This window comes from Lissotriton vulgaris, chromosome 11 (genome assembly GCF_964263255.1).
Source record: "Lissotriton vulgaris chromosome 11, aLisVul1.2, whole genome shotgun sequence".
NCBI classification, from domain to species: Eukaryota; Metazoa; Chordata; class Amphibia; order Caudata; family Salamandridae; genus Lissotriton; species Lissotriton vulgaris.
The window spans coordinates 652,144,319-652,166,545 of NC_141699.1; the positions used below are offsets into that span (position 1 = coordinate 652,144,319).

Consider the following 22,227-nt stretch of genomic DNA (forward strand, 5'->3'; position numbering starts at 1 on the left):
TTCATGCTATATAAAAACCACAGAAAAGTGCACAAAGAGGTAAAGAGAAAGCTTTAACATAAGAAAAGTCAAATAGATATTCATTTGCTGCCTGATTTGTTCAAAGTGACACCAGGAAACCGGGATATATCGTGGCTCCCTTTCAAATGTGTGAGTTCAGAAGACCAGTTGTACGAAAACCTGTTTGATTTAATAGACTATAATATTGCTCTATAATAACCTGGACCACATACTGGGATTACATCAAAATTGTCTTGCCTCTTCCTTCAATCATGGGTCATGTTTAAATAAAGTACTTCTCAATGTAGTGATATGATGTGATATATTTATTTCAAAGCTTCCACATGTTAAAGAAATAAACTTTTTTAGTTTTGGAAAGATTTTTCAATATTTAGGTGATGTTTGGTGTAGAGTTTACATGTTAAATAATTTCAGGGCAAGACTTTTGCAAGGGCTCTCCCCTTTTAGTTTGTTAGCTTGCCCACCTATACAAAAGTTTTGGATTTAATAACACATCCCATGTCAATTTTTTATTTTTTTAAACTATGTAGAAATGGAATTCTCACTGAAGCGTGCAGTCGAGTTGAAAGGAATCAGCACATTTTGGCAGACCTCTCCGTGCATACAGTGAGGAATTGCGCATCTGCCTTTTCCAAAAATGTCATACTTTGTCTTTTACTGCTAAATTTAGAACACAAAGACAAAGTTTGGCATTTTTGGAAAAGGCGGCTGCACCCTACAGTGAGAAAACAGTACAGGAAAAATGAGTATGGTAAGACTCTGCATGCCTCTTTGGTCGCACTACATATATGTTTGGCCTAATTGTGTTCTATTATTCACAGATGCGGTAGCATTTCCACGTAGCAATTACTGATGTTTTAGGATTGGTGAACATATGTTGCTGTAAAAGAGAGTGATTTTGTATTTTTCAAGTATAACTTCCCAATAATAGTGAAAGGAATGTGTTCTAGAGATCGTGCCTCATTTATGGAATGTGTTTTTATAAGAAATGCCTATGGTATGAAATATTTGAAGTTCTGTCAAAGCCCTCCAAAGTTTAATTCCCCCTTTTTAAATATTTTACAGATTTGTAGAAACTACGAGTGTATAAGTGCTTCTGTCCTGAATTATGACTGTGATGTGCAGAAAAAATGCAATGGTCGTGGGGTAAGCAGTGTAAAAATGATCTTGTACAGAAATAAGATTTTAAATGTAATGTTTCTATATGTTGGCACTGCCATTCATTATAACATAAAGTCCTGGAATGAAAGGCACTTTATATAAAACGAAATGTGAGTTTATATAATGACCTTTAGTTGCATGTGATCCCCCCCTATAACATGACAGCACACTTTTATGTTTTTTTTTCATTCTCAACTTTTAATACCGAGAGCTGCAAATAGCACCATTTCTGTGTGAGTCTTTCTAAGATGAGGCCTCTCCAGCATAAAGTATCAGTTCAAAGAACAAGTTACAGTAGTGCTTTTTTTGACGGATAGTATGTTTTACAGCAGATTCTTCATTGCATTGCAGCATTACCTATTTCTATGAACATTTGTGTCATTTGATAACAGCACTCATACTAACTCTTTTTTCTTTCCTGGCCTCCATGGAACAGGAATATTAGGTAAAAGTATGCATTGGTAAGGCTGGCCACAACCAACAGTGCCATTGCGCAAACGTTTCCTGACGCGGTTGCCACCCACTTCCACCTCTTGTACTACCCAGGTCCACCACTGGCACTCAGCGCCAGCTTTAGGGCAGTGCGACTGGTGCAGCCGCACTGGGGGATGACCTTGGAGGGTGCACCGACCTCCGGGAGGGCGCTGTACTAAGCAATAACTAATAATGGGAGAGATGAGGGGCACTTATGCCCGGTGGTAGGGAGAGAATCTGAGGAGGCGGTAATGCATGATGGTGGCACCGCCAGCGCTAAAGCCGGCCCTGCTGGCACTACCCTCTTCTGCCCCTCGCACCTCAAACTGCCTGAATTGCTGCAAGTGAGCTAACCTTTCTCTGGGTGGCTTCTCAGCCATGCTCCCTAATAGAAAATTGTTAAAAATGTTAAATCAAATGGTGCATTTTTCAGTATAATTTCACTTAAATATCCTAAAAAGCCATAGGCTTCTGTGGCGCTCTAAAGAAATATTCAAGTAGATTTAAAGAGTACCCTGCCCAGGAATGCTGCTAGTTTGCCCATTCTAAGATACATTTTAGAAGATTGTTGCAAAAGATGCTTTTTGCAGCACAGCTGTCCTACAGAAAAGTTCTGAAGGATACTTCTTCTAGATTTCTCACTTCATGAATACCCTTCAGGCGCCGGAATTGATTCGGAAACCTTTTTCCTAGCAATAGATCTCCAGTGTCACCAGTTGGCGCTACACAGTTCTAGCCATGACTATGCCTTTCCAGGATGTTCCTGTTTTTCTATGCCTCATCAGTGTAGGTGTGGAGCTTTTCTTAGTGTTTCACTGATAGAATTCCTCAGCTTTCGACAGCAACTCAGTCAATGGCTCCCCCTGAAGATTCGGAAGTTCAAAGTTTGTTCCAGATGTTGCAACATTATATCCATATCAGACTCATCCGACATCTTTGTGGTATCTACACTCCGAGCATGAGCCAGCGCGCTACAGTTCTTGTTCATTGATGCCTCTTAAGTCCATAAGAGCTATTTTAGGTAGGGCCTGCAGGGTCTTTCCAAAGCAGTCCCCTTCCCCATCAGGTACATTTCTTTATAGCAAACAACCTTCCAAAAGAATTTCCTATAAAACACAAAACTTTCCTTAAGGAGTAGAAATCCTTTTCTTCTTCTTCGAGGCTACAGTCTGGATTCTGGAAACATTCGGAGCCCCAACGCCAGTTCCTGAACTTGGGGTCTTCCTTATTGTAAGATCCAATTCTGATGCTCAAAAAGATTAAGCAGGAGAATCCTAACTCCATCTGTCAACCTTGGGCTGCCTGAGGTTTTCTACCAGACCAGTGTTGACATCTTCAGGATGCCACTAGTATACTCTGCACCACTCCCCAAGCGAGAGTTTGAGTATATACATTTGACGTTCCAGTGATTTTGACCCGATTGTCTCCATGCCTCAATAGGCTCTGGCCCTGAACCAGGCGCAGCTTCCACTGAAGCCTATGCCCTCTAGGGCATCGACCTCTGTATGCTTGATGCCTATCATGTCACCGCCCTCAGAGCCAATTTTTCTGACGCCTTCAGCACCCTCAAAGTCAGTGGATGCTATCCAAGTGGCAAGGAGAAAGTTTGATCCTGTTTCGATAATGAACAATTAGAAAATACCTCCCGAAAGCTCAAAGATTCACCTGCATGGAGAAACTCCTTCAGGTCTGAATCAAGTGCTGTGGTCATGCCAGACAAAGATTATGGCCATTATGCTGAGGATACAGAAGCAGATAATGTCCTTATTTCCTACATATCAGATGTTGACTTTTACCTGGACTTACAGAATGCAAGTGGCTAGGATACATCTCAAGAAGGAGATATCCTTATCCCTATAGACATCTTGAGAAGGTTTCATTGTTCACTTTGGTGGGAGGAGAAGCAGCACAACTGTTGGACTTAACCCTTAACACCACTGAGGCCAAAGTTAAGCTTTTGACGGAAGTCCTGTAACCTTCCTTCTTAACATCAGAGCCTCTACTACCTTTTAACAAAACTTGTTCAAGCTGTCTTGGACTAGCCCTTCACCGCGTTCCACAGACATATTTGCTCCATGATATTCTAAAATATGCATCCTAAAATTTCAGTTGTTTCGTCTCTTCTTTCACCAGAGAGTCTTGTAGCACAAGCCTTTTTCTAATTAATCAAAATGCTTTTCCTAAGACCTTTGCAGACAGAGGTTCTGAGAGAGCTACCCCTATGGGGGTAAAGCATATTCACTTCTGCTAGCCTCGATTTCTGCCAGCGAATGCCATATACATACTAGGTGCAAAAGGTGGAGGAGAGTTCAGCTAATTTGATCCTGAGCCTCCTGGACTAGGCAGCGAAGATTTGGTATGCCAATCTTTTGGAAGTCTGCACTTGGCCTCCTCTTTCTCTCCCATGCAGAGTGGATCTGCTCTACCACCTTTGGGGGAGTTCCTTCATCCCAGTCCACAAATGTGGCACTACACTGGAAAATTGAGCAGTGCAAAGTGGAGTCCTTCTGATTGCCTCCTGAAGATCATTTTGGCTTCCAGGAAACCCAACAGAACTCCATTTACACGAGTCACTGGTACAAGTTTGTTCACTGGTGTGAGTCGGAAGGTCTGAATTTTCTTCAGTCATGTATTTTCTATGTTCTATGCTATATAATATCTCTAGCACAGTAGGGCCTAACAGTGGCTACTGTAAAAGACTACTTGACCACTCCATCTTACTTCATGTGTCTCACTGACCAGCCACCTTTGCTAAAGTTGCCTAGTGGCACATTTTCCTCCAACTCTATTTATTGTTTTTCAGTAGGATTTAAATCTTTTATCACCATTCCTTATGGTATCCCTGTTTGAGTCTATGCACAAGTGCTCAGTTCTTGGTGGCAATAACTTAAGCCCAGAGATCAGTGAGCTTTCGACTCTCTCAGCGTGGCCACCATTTACTGTTTTCTACCCAGATAAATGACTCTTTGCATCTGTTTATCTTTGTTACTGAAAGTAGTTTCTGCATTTCACATTAGCCAGACCATCACTCTTACATCCTTCTTCTCTGCTCTTCATGGCACCAAAAAGAGGAGTGATTGCAAACACTGGACCCCAGGTGTGCGGTGTCTTACATTGACTGTGCACGATAGAACATAATGGATGACCAGCTCTTTGTGGGCTTCTCTGGTGCCAAGAAGTGCGATGTGGCGACCAAGGGCACCATTTTGCATTGGCTAATCCTTTATAGTGAAATCTACTATGCCCTGGCCTAGAAACACCCTCTGGAAGATATTCATTCCCTTTCCACCAGGGCCATAGTGGCTTTCTCTGTTCTCATGAGTGAGAAGCAGTCAGGTGGCTGACATCTGCCAGATGACCACTTGGTTGTCCTTGCAGACATCCACAAACATTCCCACATCTCAGGTGTAGGGAAATAAATCTTGCCCGTCAAATCCGCCCTGATTTTTTGTTTTTTGTCCACTTGTTTTTTTTTCCTTTTTACTGAGGGTGACTCTTACATCCGGTGACTCACCCCCGGTAAACTCATGGTGAATGCTTGTTTGCTGCCAGTGTTAAAATAAAGCCACTTCAGCGTCGCAAAAGTAAGGGGCACTTGGCTGGTTACACATGAACATGTGTGCATACGTGTATGCACACGTGTGAGGATTCCGCTTTAGAGGCTCCTGTCGTGCACAGCCCGGTAACTGTGCACAGGAAGCCTGGCGCAGAAGGGACTGTAGGATAGCATATTGACCTTGGAAGAGGCTCACAATGTTAGTGTACACTCGTAGGGAAAGTCAGTGTGGTTTGCTGTCTTGTCTGAAGTGACACTCCATTATATAACTGTGGGGAGGGCTTCCGTAGAGTGCAGCTTTGCTTCTCTTTGACCTACAGAGACCAGTGACACCTCCAAATGGTGCGTAACCTGTGTGGGAAAATCAATTCTGCATGTTCCAAAAAGATGGCTGGGGGTGAGTGTCCGAAAAGTTTCAGTGCTCAATTCATCATCTCCTTGTGTTTGCTTTGTTTGCCCTAAGTTGGCAGGGTATGCCCAGAAGTGGGTCCCGTGCTCACTTTGCCACTGGATTCAAGCTAGCCTGGCGGATGAGGACTGTTGGCCCGAAACTGGTCTCAGGATGCTTGTTTCCGGTCCAGGGAAGACATGGCTTGGCAGTTCGGGCTGCACTGTTCCCATGAGGCACAGGGTCAAGACTGATTTGCATATAGCTGTGTGTAAACTGGGGTAGCGAAGTGAGCTAAAGAACACATTTTTAAACAAAATTTTTTTTTTAATTTTGTTTCATACACAACTAGCGTACAAGATGATCAATCCAAATTATACATGGGCGTGGCCTTGTCAGGGCACAGGCCTCGATACATGACTCGCAATGGTACATTCAAAACAGAACGTTCGAATAATCGTTAACTTCCTGCTCATACTGCGAATTATTCCACAGAAACATTGGGATACTCGTGCTTACCCTGTACATCGCATCATAATGCCTTATCATAAATAGGTTAACTTGTACTGTCCCCCCTCATAACTCCCCCCTCCCATCCCGTCTCACCGGTGTGTCAATCAAGTCAACACATCATAGCAATTTAATAAGTTAAAATAACTGAACATAGGCATGATACCAGACATGCAGTAATATGGAATCTTGTGACTATATTGGAAGTGGGGGTAAACCTTTTCTGTGCGCTTCCACACCGCTATCATAGGACGGCTACACTACAATTCGTCATTCCCCAGAGGTGCGCTCAGATCCGAATCAGAATCCACCTCAGTTGTCCTCAGTTCTGCGACCAGGGCCTCCCATGCTCGCGCTGTTTCTAATGCCTTATCATTGTGGGACCTTTGAGCTTGCGGTAGACGAACCACGCTCGCACTCCCCGCCCATGCAAGCAATGCAGCCCTCCATCTGATAAAACTGGGCCCTCCCGGGGTCTTCCAATGGGATGTAATTTCTCTTTTGGCCAACCCCAATCCCAAGTCCAGAAACTTGCTCGTCAATTTTGTCTTGCTAGTGTGGGGAAACCAATGTAAGAGACAGGTTTCTTTATCTGGACTAATCTGTCATTCCGTAATATCCTTAAATAATGTGATGATGTCTTCCCAATAAGTACCTAACTGTGGGCAATCCCATAACATGTTCAAAAGGCCCGCATCCCTCAACCTGCAGCGGGGGCACTGCGCTGTATCTACCCGAAAATATTGGTTAATCTTTGCCGGAGTAAGGTACGCCCTAAGCAAAACAAAGAAATGAACCAATTGAAATCTAGCATTCCTAGTGCCCTTTTATGCCCTCCTAACTATTTGCCTCCAGGTCAAGTCTGGTATTTCTTTATCCATATCTGCCTCCCAGTGGGAACGTAGTCTTTACAGCGGCGACAGCCCCTCCTCAATCATTCGCCTATATAAGCAGGTGACAGCCTTGTATGTACCTGCCGTCATCGTTACATATTGGCATGCAGAGCTTACCGGTGGTTCTAGCAGGCCCATTCCCCAGTATCTCTGAATGGCGGTAACTAAGGCTGTATGGATTAAGTATTGACCCCGTGGGAGTCCAAATCTCTCCTGTAGTGACTCCATCACCGTACAGGTCCCCCACAACCTGCAGCCCGAGGTCCTCCCACACTGCAAGGGCCGACTAATCTCCGCCATGCGGAAGTGCTGTACACATGCCCAGTGGTATCTCTGGGGCAGTAGGGCGCTGCACTCCTACTATGCTAAGGTACCTTCTCCAACAAAGCCTCAGAGTGCATTCTTCTACGGTTAATGAATCCACCCGCAGTTTTTGCTGCAAGATCACAAATGACAGAACATGCCGTGCCACCTCTGGTTCAAATTCACGCTCAGGCCCCCTAAACTCCTGCACTATTGCCTGGGTGAGCCCCTGGAACTGCGCGGCCAAGTAGTAAAGTTCGAAATCAGGGACAGCAAGTCCCCCCCCCCGCCCTGGGCCGCATCAGTATGTTCAACGCCACCCTTCTCCGCCCATTTCCCCAGAGAAAACCGCTCACCATAGAACGGAGCTGTCGAAAAAGGGCGACAGGTCTCCACACCGGTAATGTACGGAAAAAATAAAGCAGACGGGGAAGTGCCACCATCTTCAATAACGCCGCCCGACCCGCCATCGACAATGGTAATGTTCCCCAAAATTGCATTCTACTCTTCAGCCCTCTCATAGCCCTTCCAATATTACCCTCCGCCGCCTTCGACACGGTCGACCACAACATCTTGGTCGACCGTGTCGAACAAGCCGGCGTCAGGGATCTTGCAGCCGGTTGGCTGAGATCCTTCTTGACTGGCCGCAACCAAACTCTACGCCTTGGCGACTTAATGGGCACCAAACAGGATATCACCTGCGGAGTGCCACAGGGCTCCTCCCTATCTCCTCACCTATTCAACCTGTATATACTCCCTCTGATCCAGACCTTGAGAGACAATCAGGTGAGAGTCTTCAACTACGCAGACGACTTACAGCTGCTGTTTACCATCGATAACACCGAAGACTCTATAAGGCACTTCCAGTCCACAATGAATTTCATTAAAACCTGGATGGACCAAAACCAGCTTAAATTAAATCCGGGCAAAACGGAATTAGTCCTGACCGGCGAGAGCAGTAAGTTCTGGGGCCCGCATTACTGGCCTCCCGAACTAGGCCAAGCCCCAACACCCTCTCTGTCAGCCAAAACACTAGGAGTCACTGTGGACCGTGACCTATCCCTCAAAACCCAAGTTGGTCAAGTGGTCTCCAAGTGTTTCTTCCAACTGAAGAAAATTCGGAAGGTACGCCGCCTGCTTACATCTGAGGCACTCACCCAAGTGGTGATCGCTACTGTATTGTCCCACCTGGATTACGCTAATTCCATCTACCTAGGTCTTCCCAACTACCTAGTGAAGCGACTCCAGATGGCACAGAATCATGCAGCAAGGTTAATTTTGAATCAACCTAGGCGCCAGGGAGCCACTCCCCTCCTTAAGAAACTACATTGGCTCCCTGTGGCCCAGCGATGTGCCTTCAAAACCGGCTGTATAATCTTCAAGTCCTTATACCACAAAAGTCCATTATTCATCAACAACCTGATTTCCAAATACACCCCATCCCGCAACCTTCGCTCACTCCACCAGAACCTCCTGCAGCCACCTTCCTTCAACTTAAAACGCGCAGGAGGCCGCAGGTTTGCCACCCTTGCCCCCCGCCTGTGGAACTCTCTCCCGTCGGAGACCCGGAACTGTCAGGATCTTCTCTCCTTCCGGAAAGCCTTGAAGACCTGGCTGTTCAGACAAGCATTCCTATAATCCTCTTTCCTCCATGTTCATGTTATCACTGATCATAGCGCCAAGCAACCAATTGGTGATAGTGCGCTCGAGAAATATTTTTATAACATAACATATAACATAACATAACCCTCAAGTAGGTCGTCCTGGGTATGGTAATCATGCATCCCTAAATAAGAGAGGCAACGAGGCTCCCACGTGACGTCATGCACATTCGTGGGTGGGTCACGTGCCTGGATCACAGGGAAAATGCACGTTTTCCCCCAATTTACTCTCAAACCATTGATGTCTCCGAACCTGCGGAGGACAGCGCGCGCCCCCTCCAATGCCTCCCCAGCGTCCTCTAAGAACATCAATAGGTCATCCGCATACAGCGTTATAAAGGTGCGTCTGGCCACGGAGATTCAGGCCCTGAAACAACCTTCCCAATCGAGCGCAAGTTGCTAATGGCTCTATGGCCAGGGCAAATAATAATGGGGAGAGCGGGCAACCTCGCCCTACTGGGTACGAGGAGGAGATGATCGTTCCCACCTTTACTCTAGCGCTGACCGACTAATACAAAATTTCAGTCCAACGGACGTATCCCTCCCTCAGCCCGAAGGCCCTCATAACCGAGAACCGGTAGGGCCACTCCAAGATATCAAATGCTTTTGCAGTGTCCACCGAAAGGACCACCGCCTGACTGTCCGCTCCATGATCTCTGCTCAAAATACGTATTAACCTACGTATACTACCGGCTGTATTGCGGGTAGGGATGAAGCCAGCCTGATCAGGGTGAACCACGTGTAACATGTGTGGGAGAAATCGGGTGGTCAGAATACGACTCAGAATTTTATAGTCAGTGGAGAGCATGGATAGGGGTCGGTACCCAGAAGGGTCCGTCTGGGCCTTCCCTGGTTTAAGGAAAGGGATAATAATGACTTCCCTAGTCGAGGACGGCAGCACCCCCAATCGCCTTGCTTCCTTAAACACCAATAGCAATCTAGGGGCAAGGATGTCGACATAAGCCGAATAAAACTCGATGGGCAGACCATCAACCCCTGGAGTTTTGTTCCGGGCCAGCAGTTTAATAGCGCATCGGACTTCAGCAAGCGTAATATCTCGGCCGAGAGAGTCTGCCTGTTCTTCATCCATGGTGGGCAGCTCCAGGTCTTCCAAGAAAGCCTGCAACTCCTCTTCCCCGGACTGCAACTGGCTACTATATAAACCAGCATAGTAATCTCGAAAGCGAGCATTTATTTGATGTTGGGTGTACTCCAACTGTCCCGATAGGGACGTCAATGTCAGTATAGGGACGCATTTAGGGAGGGGGTTGGCCAGCCATGCCAGTAAGGTACCCACCTTGTCTCTTTCACCGTGTGCTCGGGCCAAATAAGCTCTATGGTCGAACCAACGCAAGCGTTCCACTACCGCCGCTACCTTTTCCTTCAATTCCATGACCTCTTCCTGCATCTCTGGGTTAATAGGGTGTCTCCGTTCAGCTCCCCTAAGATTCTCCTCTGCTGTGTCTATCTCCTGCAACAGCGTTTTCCTCACTCCCACCCAATTGGCTATGCAGAATCCGCGGACCACCACCTTGAAAGCGTCCCATTCAAGAGCGGTTGTTGTAGCAGTGCCCTCATGGTCACTAAAGTACTGCTCTCCCTGCCTCCAGGTCAGCTCTGAAGGCAGGGTCCTCCAGCATCTCCGTACGCAGCCGCCAGGTCGGGATCGCTGAGCGCTCCCTAGTCCAGTGGAAACTCACCAGCAACAGGTTAAGGTCCGACACAGTGCGAGATAAGTATTCACTATGGACCACCAGAGGGGCTAGGTCTGCGCTACACAGTACCAAATCAAGTCTCACGTGCAAATCATGTATAGCCGAGAAAAAGGAGTAATCACGCTCATCGGGGTGCTGCGCTCGCCATATATCGATAAGTCCCCAGCTATACTGACATTGGGCTCTAACCTTTGAGAGTTTATGTATCGGGGCAGCCGGAAATGGCAGATGGGACCTATCCATGGTCAGGTCTGCAATGGAGTTGAAGTCCCCTCCCAGCAACACCGGTCTCGTGAAGTAACCAGCCAGGGCATCCGACATGCGTTCAAAGAAAGTTGCTTGTTCTACGTTAGGGGCATAAACACTACAGAGGGTCACATCTCTCCCATGCAGGCGCCCCCTAACCGCCACATAACGTCCCTCCGGGTCTATCAACTGGTCCGTCAACTGGAAGGGGACCCCGCCCTGACCCAGATCAGCACTCCCCTCGCAAAAGCTGAGTAGATAGTATAATAGAGCTGCCCCTGCCATCTGCGCTGCAATGCCATCCCCTCAGTCCTAGTCAGGTGGGTTTCCTGTAAGAAGACTATTTGCGCGCCTCTTCGTACTAGATACGAATTAACTTTATACCTACGCTGCATAGAGTGTAACCCCCGCACATTCCAAGTCATGCATGGACTCCTTGCTCAGTACCATAAATCGCCAAAACTCGCTATTCCTTCCTAGACACGCCGGTGAGTCCCCTTATCCAACTCTAACATCCCCTTGCCCCAACAATCCCACACCACCCTTTGCATCGCCATCCCTCCCTAGAACAGGCACTAATATAGCAAATCCCGTCCAAACCAACCCAACAATTGCCCTTATGGAGTTAAAGGCGTACTAACTGGGACCATCCTGTGGGGGCTGGAAAGAGCCTGGCAATCAATCAATCAGGTAAAACAACACCTAAGCATCGCCCCGAGGATCCCGTAGAACGTGACAATTCAAACCCCACTCCTGCTTGCGATTAGCGCCCCCCAATGTTCAGCTAATACCTAAGTGCGTCACCTGAGGATCAAACCTGGACCTCCCCCACCCACAGCCACAGGGATCATCACGTTAAGTTTGGAGTACCGTCTGTTCCTGGTCTTTACAGTCCCTTCTCCACCACAGAAAGTGCATAAGTTACTCGTCGATGAGATCGTCTGCCGTTCCGGGCGTGACCAGCGGCAAGTGTGCATTGGCGGACCCCGTTGACTCAGCTCACGACTGCTCCCCGTCCTTCTCCACGTCTGATTCTAGCAGCTGAGTCACTATGAAGTCCCCAGATATGGTCGATACCGCCGCCTAGGCACTCTTGCGCTCCACTTCGGTCTGTGAGACAGAAGGCTTCTGCAGATCCCGCCGCCGCCGTATCCGTTGTGACTTCCGGACCTGTGAGAACCCAGCAAGGCCCCGGGAGCTATGCTCCGGTCCATCTTTGCCAGCTCTATAAGATTCTAGCCATGTCCACGCATCTTCTGGTGTTTCATGGAAGCCAGTTTTCCCATCCAGAATTATTCGGAGTTAGGCAGGGAACAACAGGGAGTACCGGAGCCCCTCCGCCCGCGGTTCCTTCTTGATCGCCTGGAAGAACACGCAGCGCCGCTGCATCTCAAAGGTATAGTCCGGGAACAGAGTGACCCTACTGTTAACCACAAGGAACGGCCCATCAGTACGGGCCTTTTGGAGCAGCAAGTCTCTATCTCTAAAGTGCAGCAGTCGGGCCACCACCGGTCGGGGAGGCCGCCCCTGCTGCGGCATTCTCGCCGGAACTCGATGCGCCCGCTCCAGTGTGTAAAAAGTCGATAGACCCTCAGGAGCCTCCACCGTGCTCAGCCAGTCCTCCAAGTAGCGAATCATATCTGATCCCTCTGCTTTTTCCAGCAGGCCCACCACGCGGATGTTCCGCCTGTTTCTCCCTTCTGCGTCTTCGGCTCGCCTCTCTAGCGCCGCTATATGATCTAAAGCAGATGCCACGGTCGCAGCCAGTGCCTTCTGTGCAGGTTCCACCTCTTGGAACACCTTCTCCACGTTCTTCACCTTGTCTGCTAACTTAGTGGTCTGCCTGCAACAGGCCAAGGCCTGTCGCCACCTGTGCAATGTCATGCTGCAGAGCAGCACGCGAATCTGCAATGGCCGCCAAAATCCTATCCAGCTGGCACTGCAGCCCAGTGTCTTGCGGGAGTTCGCGTGTCTCCTGATCTGGCTGATGCGGGGGTTCCGTATCCGACTGTGGTTGCATTCCATTCTTCTTCCCCTTGGTTTTGCCCATGTCGAAGAGCTCCGGGCCGCCCCACAGGGACTGAAGTGCAGGATCTCCACTGTATGCCCCCAGACGAACTGCAGCACGTCCTCAAGGGGGTCAATTCCCCCCCCCCCCGAGTCACAAGTGAGTCAGCACTCCTCCGCCGGTGCGTCTCAGTCCAGCACCACCAGAGTGCTCCGCAGGGCAGCTCCGTCAACCGCACGGGGCTGGGCAGGGCAATGTCCCCAGTGTTACGTAACTCGGCCCACGTCTAATCCCAGTCCTCGTGCTTCTCCCTGTTGTGATTGCCAACGTTCGCAGCCCCCGGCACTTCCAGGCCGACGTGGTGGTCCCCATTCAAGTGTAGGCAGTGTCAGTGCTTCTCGCCCCTCCCGCTTCCTTCACCATTCCTCATACCCCGGCTTGCACCAGGCGCACTGACCCACACCGATTCTCCATGCACTCCGGCCCCGGGGGCAACTTCCTGTCACCTACTCCCAGGCCTCTCACGGCAGCGGTGCACTCCAGGGAGCCGTTCCCTAGTCTTTCGGGGTAGGACCCCAGCGTTCGGGCTCTCAGTCCAGGCGCAAACAGCCAAATCCCTCGCTGTCACTCCACAGCGCCAGGTCAATCTTCCCGGCTCCCGCTTCCACCCATACGCCGGCTCACAGTGCCTGGCAGTCCCCGAGCCACACACCCGCCACCGCGGCAGGCAGCACCAGGTTCCACCCCGCCCCACTTACCAGCTCAGGGTCAGACTGCGCAGGCCCTCCAGCAGTTCCTAATTTGTAGTATCGTCTCGCCGCCGCCTGCCTGCCGTATTCGCTCCGGGGCCAGGGGGGAGGCACCCAGATCGCCCCCTCCGCAGCGCCCTGCAAGGTCACGGTAACTCAGCCAGGCCTCCACCGGGATGGTCCGCTTTCCTCTTTTCGTTCCGCCTCCGCAGTCTCTGACCAGCTCCGCTCCCCCACAGAGAAGATTCCTCTTCTCGCCAGCACTCGCGGCCGTAGTCCGCCTCCTCGTCAGTGCGGCCCGGGAGCTGCCGATCAGCACTGCGCCGCCATTTTGGAAACGCCGCTAGGCAGGAACGTGGCCCGGAGAGTTGCCACAACTCCTCAAAACTTGCCATTTGGGGGCCAAAGTGCTTTGATGCAGTGTCCCCACTGTCCCCAATCACCAGGGGACCTTAGGGGGGTCAAGGTGTCTCTTAGTCAGGATAATATCGGGACCCTCGCAGCGGAGCTCAGCGCTCACGCCTCCGCTCGCATTGGCTTCCAAGCCACGCCCGTGAGCTACAGAACAATGATGGATTCAGCCCAGATCTGTGACTGGGGGTGAGTGAAAAGTTTCAGCGCTCCGTCCATCATCTCCTTGTGTTTGCTTTGTTCGCCCCTAAAAGATATCTGTACAGCTTCTGGGTCATCCAGTTATGTCCTATTTCCCTGGCTCAGTTCTGGGTCAAATCCCAGACCTTTCCCTCTACTGTGTTGAGTTAATTACATTTCTCTTCAGAGGCAGGAACAAATGCCACCCAACTCAAATGGTGCAATTAGCAATACCTCAGCCCATTCCTACTGAGGAGGAATGGGATGAGGATGAAGGATCCGCATCAATTAATCAATCAGCTGTCACACTGTGCCAGGGATGGGCCTGCCTAAGCCCACTAAACAAAGGAGGACACCCAGACATCTGGAGCGAACAGTAGGGGGCTCCCATTGAAGATGTGCTGGGAAAGGCCCTGGCAGGGATGTCAGCAAGGTGCAGAGCTGAGGGCCCCAGAGCAGATGTTACAAGTGACTCCTGGGTGACGCCATTTTGAAATACCACAACAGGCTGTGCAGGAGGGTTGGGACAGGGGCGGAGCGGTAAGGTGTTGTGGCACCCCAGGATAGGGCAGAGACACCTCACTGCTGGAGCCTCCCGCTCCCAATTTAAAGGTCTTGCGCAAGGAGGAGAGCTCTCTCTTGGTAGTGTTTTTTTGCTGACACTAGGCTTGGAGGCAGCCGCTATGGACAATTAGAAGGAAGAACCCTCTGATGACATCTGGACTGAGGACACTAACTTCAGTTGGCCCTGCACCAGTGGGGCTCTCTCCAGGACCAGGGAAGCTGGTCCCCTTACACCCCCTGAGGACTAGTTGCGTGAAAGACTGGGCTTCGGCACCAAGGAGGTGAGAGGCCCAGAGGAAATAAAGGCTGGTGCAGGAAGCCAGTGAAACCAACTCCCTAAAACGGTTGCTGCCTTAGAGGGCAGGAGGGAAGGAAAGCTCTCCAGGTGGCTAGGGCCAGCTACCTGGAGCAAAATGAGCCCTAAAGCATGCAAAACGGCCCAAAGGGGCCCAAGATACAAACAAAGAAAGAATTTGACCTTTGACACCGGCAAGGCCCGGAGTGGGCGGAGCTCTGCTGCTAGAGCCTTTTCAACCCCCGGGGTCGGCCAGGGCCCGGGAGTCGCCACAAGGTGAAATCCTATTTTTCTTGCCGAAGGGGGTGTGCATGCAGCCCCCTCCCGAGCATCCAGAGGGCCTGGGGACCCCACCCCCCCAGGCCAGATCTTTAAACTGGGGACCAGGCTTTCCAATCCCGGGCTCCCGGCACCCAAGGAGGACAGGAGCGCCCTGTTGCTTCCTCCCACGAGGGGGAAAGTGGAGAGGGACCCAGGACGCCATCCCTGGGCCCCGGGATGACAGAGCTGCATGGAGAGCGTGGCGGCACTCTTCTCTTGTGGCTGGCTTATCCCGCTCCCCATACCTGTGTCCAGGGAGAGTGGGAGGCCACCACTATCACCAGCGCCTTGCTCGCCGAAGCGGATTGGGCAGAAGGGACGAAAAAGTGCATAGAAGAGTGCTGCACACGTAGGGAGTCGGAATGGCAGCCAGGGGTGCGCTCTCTGGGCTACCGTCCCATCATAAGTAGAGCACGGGGTGCCAGTACTGGGTACTCCCGAAGAAGAAAAGAAAAAATGCAGCGGCTCTCCCCGGCTCAGCGGGAGAATCATTCATTGCATATTCAGGGCTCCCGAGGAAGAGTAATGGACTAACACCTGTAGAAAATAGAAACCTTCTCAGGGGTCCCGCTGATACTTGGTCCTTTTAAACCAACAAAGAAGAAATTGGCACAGAAGCTTAAATATAAAAGTAACATAATATCTTTATTAACCTCAAATGAGGGAGACTACATCACACAGAAGCTTTAGCAAATGAATGAGGCAGTCTAAGGAGTACAGAAAACTGGGGCCTTATATATGCTTAGGGTTACATAGTCAGCATAAGACCAAGGGGCAGTCCTGGCTCATGTAAGCATGCAAAATGCCTGATATGGGCATGCAAGATCTGCTTACTCAACAAAGTGGGAGGAGAGTTACTTCTCCATACAGCAGCAAAAATAGCCTGACAGTTGTACAAAATGAGCAGGTGCATTCTACTAGCTAGGCCCTTCTGAGCATGTGCTAAGGTGGAAGATGCTAAATATAGTTCGTTTCTAGGCAGATTACAAGAGCAGTCAACACTGAGGGAGGACAGAGCACATGGCGAGCACGTGGCAGCACATGGCAAAAAAGATGGCTGCCAGAAATACAAAATGGCTTTCAGCTCATGCTAACAAATCCCTGACATATTTAGCAGATAGTCCTTTTACCATAAGCTTAAGACATTCCTATGATCCAGTAGGAACATAGAAAATATTTGCACATTCATTTTCATAAATTTATCAATATCCTAATTCATTGCTAGGTGGGCATTTTCCATTCTAAACATTTCATTCAGTGGGTATATATAAAGTATAAGCAGGAATACAAAGGGAACAAAGCATCGGGTCATAATTAACATTCACATAGCAAAAGAAAGTAACGACCACTATTACAAGTAGAATTATCACTTTTCTAGTCCTAAGCAAAAGCAAATCCTAAAACCATCTAGTAAACATTTTCAGGGCTACTTGTCCATTTTCCTTTTATGAGGGCTAGAACATCAATCGTATCTGGGACCAGGAGGACCACACAGGGCATGTAGGAATTAGAACGAAGAGCTGCAAAGGGCTGCTCCTCCTCAAAAATGGGACGACTAAAGGGGTACATTATTGACAAAAAAAGAAGTCCTTGGGGAAATTGAAGCCGCTGTACAACCAACCAGAGGGGAGTCTTCTCCCTGTGTCTGTTTGAGCATCACAGGCAGGCTCTTGTTGTTTCCACGGTGAAGCTGCACAATTCGCAACTCAAGAATCACAGCCCAGTTTCAAGGAAAAAAAGTCTCTTCTTTCAGGATAGGGCAGTCACCCACCAGGCAAATGCTCTCAGCGATCCTGTCGAGTGTCTCAGGCAGTGCACCAGTTTTCTTCACTTCAATCTAACAGGCACCAGAGACACAGCACCTGTACCCTAATCTCAAGTCCTTCCCTAACTCCTGTATTGCTCTGCTGGCGCACTGCTCATTCGTTGGGGCCAGACATTGCATCCAGTGTGCTCAGGTATCTCTTGACCAACAAACAAAGGAGCAAACTTGCATTCACCTCCAGTAGTACGTCTGTCTTTGTTTTTAGTGTCAGCTCCTGTGGCATATGGTCACTCGATACATTGTTGCCTATTTTGAACGTGGCTATTATTTTGAACAAAGATAAGGACATAAAAGTAAAATCCAGATGGGACGATGTTTTTGCTGAGTGATATGTGGGAGCTGGTGGATTGTCCTCCTTGCATCGACCATTTACTGATCTTAAGTTTAGGTGTTACAGTTCCTGAATAAGAAATTTGGAGCACCGTGTTTGCTTCACTTTTTTACAGGGCCTTGTGCTGGAATTCCCCATGCGTCTGTAAGTTCCAGGGCGATGTCGTCCTCATAATATCCCCCTAGGAGGTGCGTGTTAAAGTCACCGGCCAGGATGATATGTTCGGTGTCCTCTTCCTCCATTACTCTTTTTAGTTCTTTAATCAATTCTTTATCTGTTTTTAATTTGTATTTTGGATGTACATAAATGTTTATCATTATTACCTTTTGTGAAATTTGATCCAGGAACAATTTTACTTTTGAAGCCTGAATGCAACTTGGAGGAGCCATACTAATCTTTATAGGAAAGGTTTCGTTTATTCGGGTTATTGCAAATAGGGACTGTAGGCCCCGGGATCGACGTCCAAAGCCCATCCTCTTTACTGCCGGAATAAAGCTAAATGTATAACCTTGTAACTTGGGTGGTTTTTCTTCCCGGGTTTCCTATATAAAGATGATATCGAAGCGTTTAAAGTAATTTAGGACTTCTTCGTCATTTAGTTTAGATGTTAAGCCTTTTATGTTCCAAATACACATGGTAATCTCATTATTTGCCAGGTGTGGGTTTTGAAAATTAGACCTCCTATGTCAATTCGGTTGAGCTGGTGTTATTGTTCACTGTATGCTCCGCCAGTTGCTCGTAGGCAAAAAGCGGGTTAATGCCGATTGACCTGGAGTTGGAGAGCTGCCCCTTGCTCCTTTTAGAATTGAGGAAGACTTGTTGTTTTCGTTGTTGGTAGCTGATCTTAAAAAAGGGGCTGGGTATGGTGGTTTTGGCTCTGGTTTCAAGACTATCCCCCAACCTTGGAAGGTATTTAGTTCCTGTATTATTCTCCTTGCTATCTCTGGCATTTTCCATCTGGTTTTTGTAACCTCTAGACTGGACTGACTGCTGTTTGGCTGGAATTCAATTGACAGTAGGTCCAGGGTGTTAATATTCATGAGGTTGCGAATTGATTGCAGAAGTCTTAGTACATTTCCTCTGTTTAAAATGTCTCCTGGACCCCTTGATTTATAGTGGGGAGAAAAGATTATGGTGTCTATCTCTTCTTCATTATAGGATTCATAGTTTGTGTGCTGAGGGAGCTCCCCATTTGTTGTAGTGTGCTCTTCTCGCCTTATGTTATTGGTGCTGTTTGTCCTACAGTCGGTGCTATTTTGCAGCGTAGACGTTGTCTCATTAGGTTTCCTGGTGATATTCTGCGCCATTGTGCCATGTTGAAAAATTGTGCTTAATGAATGTTGAGGCTCTTTTAATTCGTCCTGTGTGTGGCTACCCTGCTTCATTGTTGTGTGTTGGGCAACTTCGGTTAATGCTTTGCTAGCTAGTAGGCCCTTGCTAGACGCGCTTTTCTTACAATCATTCTCCTGGTTACTCGGGAGGTTAATGTTTATTATTTGTTCTCTGCCAGGGGTTATACTCGGTGCCTCGTTAGTGCCACTCTCTCTTCTTTGTGTTTTTTGTGAAAGGGAGGAATCTCCTAGCTTTGTCGTCGTTGGCTCCCTAGATCCTTCTTCCACTGCTTGTTCTGGAGAGTCTGTGAGCTGAAGAAACTGATTTGCTTGGTGCTTGATCTGAAAAATTATTTTCTTGTTCCTTCCTTTCCTTTTTTTCTTTCGCCAGGTGTTTGTTGTCATGTAATCTTTGTCAAGTGATTCATTTTTGTTGTTCTTTTCAATCTCTCTTCCTTCTGGATAGGGATCTCTAGATGTTTTTATTGTCTCCAAGACTTCAGGTTCTAATTCCTTTTCCCTCAAGGTGGGCAGGTCGTCACTCATTATATTCTGGATTTCATTTTTTGGTTATATCATAGATAGTAAATCCCCCAGTATTAATGGTAGCATGAGTAGTTTGTCTACTATTGGAGTGCAAGTGCATTCTTGTTAACTGAAGGTCCATTTTGTGAGATTGGTATTGCAATGCTGCAGTTGAATATTGCATTGTACTCAGTAGTGCAGCCCAAATCGAGTCCTGGATCTTATTGTTTTTTTCCTTGGTTTCTGGGTTTGCACAATTTGTTAGTGTTTTTTGGTCGTGACTATACAACGCAACTAGTTCCTCCCATTCTTGTGATGCTAAAAAAGACGTATCGCTGTTAAGGTTATAGTTACTTTTTTGAAGAAGCGGCTCACTCCATTCTGCTATTGTAATGTCTCGAGATTTACCGCAAGACCTTTGTAGTGTTAAGGTTTGTAATTGGTTAATTGGCTGTTGTGGAGTTATGGAAGTTTTATTTGGCGTTTTTTGCTCCCTTGGTTTGTTTTCTTCCTGGTTGACTGTTTTGCTGAAGGTGGTTTGGTAAAATCTGGAGTCGGTCGATTTTATCGGACTAAGTTGTTGCAATGCTTTGCATGTTTTAGAGGCAGCTTGTGTCTCCTCTGCCTGGCAGAGTTTTTGATTAAATTTGGAGTCTGTTCTAATTTGCGACCTACCCAGCTATTCCGTTTCTGGAGTTGCAGGCTCACTCCCCTCTGTGCCAGCCTTTGAGGGCTGTGAGGGCTCTTCGAAGATGTCTGTGATGAGCAGAGTGCTCACCGCAACTTCCTGCCTCACCTGCCTTTGCTCAATTTCAATTACCCTTGTTTATTCTTCATGACTGATATTTCCGTTCTCTTTTTTGTTTGTGAGCCCCCTATTTGATTCCGACTGGTCATTTTCTTCTGTTTTTTTCTGGATTTTGTTGAAATTGTTGTATACTCCTGCTGATGTTTCCTCTCCCGTTGGTTTGGGGAGATTTTTCTGAATGAATTAATGCAACAATTTCATTTGTTCCCTTTGTTTGGCTTTTTGTTATGGGTTGCAGGAGTTGATCTTGGCTTCCTGGTTGCAAAGGAGTTTGCAGCCCTTTTATTTCTCCTGTTTTTGAGAATATTACGGTCCCTGGGTCTTTTAGAAATGAAAACTTGGTGTATATCTTGGGCTGAAATAGGCTGAGGTTTCTTGACTTTGATGAGCCCTTTATGCTTATTAAGACAAGCGTGTCGGGCCTGAGCTCGAGGTGGCTGTTGTGTCTGTTTTTCCCTCTGTTTTTGTTCCTTCTTCTGATAATGATTCTGATAATGATTTCTTTTCCTGTGTAGTTGAGATTTTTTGAATTAAGGTTTTGGTAAGGATGTTTTGAGGGAACATCAGGGTCTCATTAGCTTCGTTGGTATCTTTCTTTCCTAACTTCCCACTTTTTGAATTTTGTCCAGGCGGGCTGCTGCCTTTGCTGCTATCCCCATTTTCTCTCTCTTGTTTTCTTTTTGTTGTTTTTTTCTGTGATCTTGGATTTATTAGCAATTTTCTTTCTTTTCCAGACCTCATGGTAGCCTTCTAGCTCTAAATCTGTGTAAATCCGAGTTATAAGCGTTGGTGTTTTTGGATTTTTTTCTTTTAGCAATTCCAAGGTGGAGGTAGTTGCTCGCCCTCTCACCTAGCTCTGAATCTGAGTAAATCTGAGTAATAAGCGTTGAGTTGTTTTGGGATTTTTGTTACTTATTCCGCGGTGGAGGTAGTTGCTCTCCTTCTCACCTCACACCCGAACCTCACACTCCGGGCTCTCACCTATCTTCTCCTCTCTTCCCCCTCCCTTTACTGTTCCTGGGTGTTGTCAGTTACTGTACTCACTGTAGTTATTGAGTCCTGGCCTCAGATCTCTGGCCTGATGGACCTCTGACCCCTCCACCTGCTCCACGCTCCGGGCTCCACTCCACTCACTCCCGCTGTGATTCCCTCTGCGGCTCGGCCACCTCCTAGAATCGCACACATGCGAGGGGGGGGGGGGGGGGTAGGGGGGGGGGTAGGGGCTATGAGCAGCTGCTTTCTTGGTGTTGCTGTAGTACCCCAGTTGTCCTGCCTCACCGTTTCTCCTTGGTGCAGAGGCCGGCACAACCCCCGGAGTGGTGCCTGCGCCGGTGTCTGAGTGAACTGTACACGACTCATGCCAGTTCAGTATTCTGCAGGGACTACACATCGGCACGTCTCAAATGTTTTGAGTGTCCCGCGGGAGTCCAACAGGAGTTAGCCGGTCGGTCCCGTTGACCCATCTACCCCGTACTTCTCACACTCTGGAGGGGCTGAGGGCCATGGCTGGAGCAGGCTACACGGCTGCACGGGGTGCGGTGTCTCAGCGTCTCGGCTCTGCAGCTCTCCCAGCAGCTTGACTCCACACACACCACACTCATCTGCGTCGGCTCTCTGTCTGCAATCTGTCGGAAAACACGAACTGGAATCTCCACCAAGCTGGTCTCAGGTGGTGGTATCCTTGTCTCAAATTTAAAAGGTTTAACCCTGTATCGACTGATGTCCAGTCTAGGCAATCAGCTCACTATGCTGATTGCTGAGATAGGATACCAGTTAATTGACATTCACTTCTTCTTTACATAGCATTGGGACCGGAAAACAACCTGGAGGAGCCATACCTTTAAATTCTGTCTCAACCTTCCCTCCTCCCTAATGACTTCATTATCCTGAAACATCAAGATCTCAATAAGGCCATGAAAAAACTTGTTCTCCCCGCAGTCGCCTCTTGCTG

General features: G+C 48.2%; 1 protein-coding gene across 2 annotated transcripts in view; it reads left to right on the forward strand.

Annotated features, from left to right (window-relative positions):
- Positions 1-22,227, forward strand: part of ADAM9 (ADAM metallopeptidase domain 9) — a 563,447-nt gene that overhangs the window by 440,202 nt on the left and 101,018 nt on the right. For both annotated transcript variants that reach the window (XM_086943740.1, XM_086943741.1), the window contains exon 17: positions 1,087-1,167. In XM_086943740.1, coding sequence (XP_086799866.1) covers positions 1,087-1,167 — 81 coding nt within the window. The remainder of the gene's footprint in view (positions 1-1,086; positions 1,168-22,227) is intronic.